At 37.5% G+C, this 7,474-nt stretch overlaps 1 protein-coding gene across 1 annotated transcript; it reads left to right on the top strand.

Annotated features, from left to right (window-relative positions):
• Positions 1 to 3,965: 3,965 nt before the first annotated feature.
• Positions 3,966 to 5,593, top strand: LOC133287708 (uncharacterized). The gene is made up of 3 exons (XM_061485369.1): positions 3,966 to 4,393; positions 4,522 to 4,740; positions 5,344 to 5,593. The coding sequence occupies exons 1-3, from the start codon at positions 3,966 to 3,968 to the stop codon at positions 5,591 to 5,593; spliced, it is 897 nt and encodes a 298-aa protein (XP_061341353.1).
• Positions 5,594 to 7,474: the final 1,881 nt, after the last annotated feature.

Genomic DNA, 7,474 nt, shown 5'->3' with positions numbered 1-7,474 from the left:
ATGAACATTAGATAAAATTATCTAAAGTAACATCGGAAACTTTTTTCCCAAATATATATATATATATATATATATTTAATTAATTGTTTACATATGTAATAATCAATTTCAGATACTGACGAAAGTACCGATAGATAATGCTAGCCCACGAAAAGGAAACGATGTACGTACATAAGCAATTTTTTATTTTTATTTTTTATATATAATCAAATGCTTCCAATCCAAGCGACCAAGATGAAGAAAACAAAATAACAGATTCCATCATGTTATCATATTGTTTCGTTTTTATAGACATACAATCAATTAGTATCTCTGGACATATGGTTATATATATCTTTGAAATCTTGCTGTCAAATATTCTGCATTTTAATTCATTTGGTAGATATTTTCCCTCCTCGACACCAAATATGTCCTTCCTTACTTGGCACTAGAAAGGATTTTGGTGATTTTATCAAAATAAACATGATAGAATGGGATTTACTAATTAACCTTTAACTCCAAAACTTTTTATTAATAAATAATTAATGTATAGATTTAATTTGTCAAATTATGCCTGACATAAAATAGGAATGAGTTTACACTAATAGACATCAAAATTAAACTCAAAAAGTTTCAAGTCCGTTTTATCATAATATGGCTTAGGGTGTGTATGACAACTTTCCCAGAGTCAATTCTTTTTTAATTTCTGTTCCTGGGAACAAAAATCGATAGAAAACTCGTTTGATAAAACTGGTTTATTTTTTTGTTCTCGGGATGAACCGGTTTAATTTTTGTGCTCGGGAACAGTAAAAAAAATCAAAAAAATTCTGCTTTTTTTTGTTCCCGGGCACAAAATGAGAAACATTTATTTCTCACAATTACTTTTCACCACTATCATCATCATCACCACCATTATCATCCCGACATGACCACCGCCACCACCACGATGATGTCGCCGTCACCATTACCACCACCACCACCACCAACACGATGTCATCGCCACCACCTCCACCATGTCACCGTCATCACCATTATTACCACCGCTGCTACCACCACCATGCCACCACAACCATCGCCGCAGCCACTGCCGTCACCACCACCACCACCGCCACTGCCATCACCACCCCCACCGTCACCACCATTACCACGATCATTGCCACAACCACTACCACCACCCCCCCACCACCATCGCCGCAGCCACTGCCGTCACCACCACCACCACCGCCACTGCCATCACCACCCCCACCGTCACCACCATTACCACGATCATTGCCACAGCCACTACCACCACCCCCCCCACCACCAGTGCCACCGCCGCCACCACCACTGCCGCCACCACCATTACAATCACCATGTCATCGCCACTGCCACTCCGTCACCAACCACCACCACCATCGTCGGAGCCACTGCCGTCACCACCACCACCACCACCATGTCATCACCAACACCACCATGCCACCACTACCACGCCACCAACCACCGTCGTCGTCGCCACTACCACCGCCACCATCATTGCCACCATTATCGCCACCACTGCTGCCGTCACCGCCACAACTACCACCATGCCCATCACCACTACCATCACCACATCATCCTCACTGTCGCCACGCCACCATCACCAACCACCACCACCGCCGCCGCCGTCACCACCACCACCACCATTACCATCATTATTGTCATAGCCACTGCCGTCACCACCACCACCCCCACCACCATTACCATCACCACGTCATCGCCTCTACCACACCGTCACCAACCACCACCACCACCATCGTCGCAGTTACTGCCGTCACCACCACCGCCATGTCATCACCAACACTACCACGCCACCAACCGCCGCCGCCGTCGCCACTACCACCACCACCATCCCCACCATTACCACCACCATCGTCGTAGCCACTGCCGTCAGTACCACCACTGTCGCCACCGCCACCATATGAAAAGGAAAGTGATGATCCAAAAAAAATTATGCTTGATAGGAATTATTTTTGATTATATTATTTGTTGTGTTATCAAACACAATTCTCATTCTCAGAATAAAAATATAACATGTTATCAAACACATTTTTTTTCAGAAACTGCTCCAAGGCACAGAAATAGAAAAGAATTGTTTCTTTTCAGAAACAGTTCCAGGGAACAGAATGGTTGTCATGCACACCTTTAATCTAAGAAACTTATCTACAAAATTCACATATCCTAATTATCTACAAAATTATAGAAGATGTTTTTATAACATTTGACATTGAATTAATATAATATTCTTGGTATAAAATTAAAAAAAAAAAACCATTTGAGCGTGCTATTCTATTCAAAATGAATAATCCAACAAACTATGCATTTGCGCTATGTGCTATTCATCGTACAGTCTCTTCAAATTCGAATACAGCAATTTCATAAACTAAAGGGTTAAAACGATTGATTGTGCAAGGAATATTCCTTTTACAATGACTAATGAGTATCTCGTGCAATTTACAAACATTAAAAATTAAAAATTAAAAAATTATATAATTAAAAATAATATATTTTAAAATAAAAAATTTATTACCAATAAATTTTAAATTTGATATTTTAAAAAAAAATAATTGCATATGTTATTTTTTAAAGAAAGATAACATAAATAATTAAATCACTTTAATATATATATATATATATATATATATATATATATATATATATATATATATGGAGAAAACATTTCTGTAGCCACTTTAGATAAGGTTGTCTACAACTACCTTTTTTTTTCCACTAAGTACGACCTGTCGTACATTAAAATTGCATTTTCTCTCTCCGTCACGTCAGCCGACAGTGTCTGAGGAAAGAGAAAAAAAGAACAGCTTTAATATTATAACTAAGTACGACCGGTCGTACTTAGTAAAAAAGGAGTAGTTGTAGACAACTTTATCTAAAGTGGCTGTAGAAATATTTTTTCCTATATATATATACTATAATTCCTTTTGTAATAAATATTTTAGTGATAATTTATTTAAATTCAAGAGTTATCTTTGAATTTTCATTCTATTTAGAAAGTCATGCGTAAAAAGGCGTCGCTTCAAAATAAATTAAAAAACTGGTACAAATTTTATAAGTATGAATAATGACATTGAGATCGGTTATATTCTCTATCATTTTAACTTTCTATCTTTAATAACTTTTTTCAACATTAAATTGGATTTAAAGGAGTGCAGTCATCTTAATTAATGGATTATGATAAGGAGCAGAATTTAAAATTTTTGAGCTTGTGACACTTTTCCATAAACCTCATCCTGTAGGCTGTAGGTCACTTGTCTCATTCTTGCCACTTTTTATTCCGTCGATGTCTCTCATAAAGGACATTATTAATATTGTTTGAATGGCCTCTTATATGGCCTCCTTCAATCCCCCAAGTCATGCCTAGAAGTGCTCATAGATGCCCTAAAAGATGTGTTTAAAAAATGGATTTTATTAATCTCCTTCCACATAAGAGTTATCTTATGTGGTAGAGAGAAAATAGGTGGGTCCCACCATTACAAGAAAAAAGAAAAAAAAGAAAAAAGTGGGGTGCGAAAATCGAAGTGAGAGAAAATGAGATAAGTTACCTCATGTAAAAGGAGATTAATATTTCCCTTAAAAAATATGGTAATTGCAATGATATTTGTTACCAGACTCAACTGCTATTGGGTCCAATGAGGCTCGGCCCATTGTAACTTAAAGTCCATTTATATTTAATTAGTTAGTCTGTTAGATTCTTTAGTTAGTTAGTTAATCTGGTAGCTTCTAGAGTTAGTTTAATATAAAAGCTCTTTTCCTTGTACATAGATTGATCGATTCAATACATTCAGTTTTAATTTTTCTTTCCTTTTCTTCTCTTCTTGATCCTTGCATGGTGGTTTCAATATCATAAGATGGTATCAGATTACACTTTCCGCTTTTCTTCCTGTTTGTATCTCTGATTCTTCGTTCCCTATTCAATTTCTTCTTCTTTTCGTTTATGTTTTGGATTCTTATTCATGGCGAATCCGAACAATGTTCTTCCTGATTTTTATACTAATCCCGAGAATCCATTTTTCTTGCATCCAAGCGAAAATCCTGGTTTGGTGCTTGTTTCACCTCCTCTAGATGAGAGGAATTACCATTCTTGGGCCACATCTATGACCATGGCTCTTTTGAGCAAGAACAAAATCGGTTTTATTAATGGCACTCTTCCACCACCACCACCACCGGAACTGGATCCTTCCTTTCATGCATGGCAACGTTGCAATATGATTGTCTTATCATGGATTCAGCGGTCAATTAGCAGCTCCATTGCAAAGTCAATTCTTTGGATCGATCGAGCCAGTGATGCATGGGCTGATCTTCGCGGAAGATTCTCTCACTCTGACATCTTTCGCATCTCCGATTTGCAAGAAGACATGTATCGCATGCAACAAGGTGACAGGTCTGTAACCGAATTTTACACTCAAATGAAGATACTGTGGATGAGCTTAAGAATCTCAAGCCCTTACCTGTGTGTCGTTGTGCCAATCTTTGTTTATGTGGAGGTTATACCTTGATGAGAACCTACAGAGACCGTGATCAAGTTGTTAGGTTTCTCAAAGGTCTTAATGAGCAATATGCTCATCCTGTGCGTTCTCAGGTTATGCTGATGGATCCTTTTCCAAACTTAATTCGAGTTTTTTCATTGATAGTCCAACAAGAGAGACAAATGCATAGTGGTCTCTTGGTTGAAGAAAATGGTGATACCAAAGCTTTTCACAGCTGTTCAGATAATCAACAACTAGGGGTGTAAATAGGCCAGGGCAGGGCAGGCTTTGGCCTTCCTGGCCTAGGCCTACACACAAAAATATTGAGCCTATCTGGCCTATGAGCCTATCAAAGGCTTAGTTTAAAGGCCAAGCCTGCCCTGTTATTAAAAAATAAAAAGCCTACATGGCCTGTGAGGCCTTTTAGGCCTACCATATTGCATATTAAATTTAAAAAAAAAAAAATATCTTATTCATTAAACAATATTTCTAACATGTGTCCAAATTATTAAAATTCTACAACAGATTTTTTAACAAGAACACATATTATAAAAATTCATGACAACAAAGATTGAATTTTTCTTGGCATACTAAAACAAAAGCAATTAGATTATCTAACTTTTAGAATAAATAAATAAATATATAAAATATTTTTTTTATTTAAATATTAAGCAGGCCGGCCTACAGGCTAAAAGGCCAGGCATTTTATGTTTAGCCTACGACCTTGTTTCTAAACAGGCTCATCTACAAGCCTTAACTTCTCTTCTTGCCTCGTAGGCCAGGACAGGCCAGGCTTTTCGTAGGCCAGGCCATAGGCCCGCTTGGCCCATTTACACCCCTATCAACAACGCATGAATTTTGGCAGAGGCAGGGGCCATACCACTCCTGAATATATGAATAAAGGACGTGGTCCAAGTAAGATGTGCACCTGCTGTGGCAGGCCTCATCACACCATTGACACCTGTTATCAGAAACATGGTTTCCCTCCTGGTTTTAAGTCCAGGGTTCCCAAAGCCAACTTTGTGGCTCATTATGATACTGGTAATGATATTGGTGTTGTTGAAGAGGTTGACAACCAAGATGGAATGATGACAATTACTCATGAGGAATATTAGAATTTGCTTAAAGGCCTTCACTTGAGTCCTTCCAATGATGCTACTCCTTTTAGCTCCACGAATCTAGTTCACACTACTGCATTGAATGCCAATACCATTCTTATGACAGGTACATCTTTATCCAGGTGGCTCCTTGACACAGGAGCCACTGACCATATTAGTTGCTCCTCATCGAATTTTTCCAAGCTTTTCAAAATCAATCCTATTTCCATAACATTACCTGATGGATCCCACACTATAACACATTTTGCTGGTACTGTTATTCTGCCCTCCACTTTAACATTGCTCGATGTTATTTTTGTGCCTTCATTCCATGTCAATTTGATATCAGTTACCAAGTTGCTTAAAACTATTTCCTGCTACCTAATATTTCGTGATTCCTATTGTCTTATCAAACAGATGAATACCAATGTGATGATTGGTTGAGCTGATCAAACTGATGGGTTATATGTGATGAGGTCTACAAGTTCTGCTCCCACTACTGGCAAAAATAATGGAAACACCTTAACTAGGGGTGTAAATGGGCTAGACTTGGCTGCGCTTTGGCCATTTTGGCCCAAGCCTACATCAAAAAAAATTCAGCCTATCTGGCCTACTAGTCTATTAAAGGCTTTATTTGTAGGCCAAGTCCGACCCTTTTTTAAAAATAAAAAAGCCTGACATGGCCTACAGGCCTTGTAGGCCTCCCACTGTAGATACTAAGCAAAATAATAATAATTATATAGAGCAAAAAAAGTTTCATTCATGCATGCACTAGTACTTCTCATAAGAAAAAATGACAAACAAGAAAGAGTCAACATAATACCCCAGCTCTAGAATGTATATCATAGAGGAATAGAGTCAAAGAAATGGAGAAAATAAAAAAAATACAATTACCGGATGCTGAAATAAAGTCTACAAGAGAATGTCATTTATCTAAAAATCTTTAAACCACCATCAAGACAAGGGAAAGAAGAGTATTATTGAAAGATCTTCATCAATAACATTATAATCCAGCAAGGTACCCATTACTCCATGATATTAAGCTGCAATAACATGTAAAATTTGGAGACATTAGACAAGTTTTCCTTTCATAAAATAAAATAGCACATGTTATCAAAAAAAAAAAAAAATAGCACAAAAAGTAAGAGATATTGATATTTGGTACTTTGCGTCTTTGCCACATAAAAATAAATATTATTTTATTATTTTATTTTAATAAATTAAATAGGCCAGCTTACAAGGTTGTAGGCCGGGCTTGACAAAATTAGCTTATGGCCTATTTGTTAAAAAAGCTTTTTTATAAGCCTAAGCCTACTTTACTTTTCTGAAAGGTCGGGCCTGGGTCGGGCTCAATGTAGGCCGGGCCGTAGGCTGGGCTAGGCCAGCCTGGCCCATTTACACCCCTAACCTTAACCAATTCTGCCTTTACTGTTTTTCCCAATTCTGTTTCTCCCCATTCTGTAAATAATACCGATGCCTCCTTGTTATGGCATCATAGACTAGGCCATGTATCTCCTAGTACTTTGAAACATATGGCAATAAAATTTCCTTTCATTTCTGTTAATGACATATCTCCTTGTGATACTTGTCATTTTGCAAGGAAACACAAATTACCTTACCCAAACAGTAATACCAAAACTTCTTCTATTTTTCAATTAATTCATGTAGATATTTGGGGCCCTTACTCCATCCCCTTTGTCCATGGCCATAGATATTTCATCACCATTGTTGAGGATTTCTCCCGTTTTACATGGGCTTTACTCATGAAGTCCAAGGCTGAAATCAGAAAGTCTTTACAAAATTTTATTTCCATGGTCCAGACTCAATTTAACCTCACTGTCAAATGCATTAGGTCTGACAATGGTATTGAATTTGCCATGCCTTCTTTCTTTCAAGAAA

The sequence above is a fragment of the Gastrolobium bilobum genome, unplaced genomic scaffold (assembly GCF_033153095.1).
Source record: "Gastrolobium bilobum isolate Gb01-03AN ecotype WA unplaced genomic scaffold, APGP_CSIRO_Gbil_v1 utg2833, whole genome shotgun sequence".
Classification (NCBI taxonomy): Eukaryota; Viridiplantae; Streptophyta; class Magnoliopsida; order Fabales; family Fabaceae; genus Gastrolobium; species Gastrolobium bilobum.
Note: the sequence above shows the minus strand (reverse complement) of the source record. Positions and strands in the feature narration are given on the sequence as shown.

Coding starts and splice junctions, on each gene's coding strand:
- LOC133287708 (XM_061485369.1), top strand. CDS start 3,966: ATGGCGAATCCGAACAATGTTCTTCCTGATTTTTATACTAATCCCGAG. Junction 4,394..4,521: donor CGCATGCAACAAGGTGACAG/GTCTGTAACCGA, acceptor GAGAACCTACAG/AGACCGTGATCAAGTTGTTA. Junction 4,741..5,343: donor GATAATCAACAACTAGGGGT/GTAAATAGGCCA, acceptor GAATTTTGGCAG/AGGCAGGGGCCATACCACTC.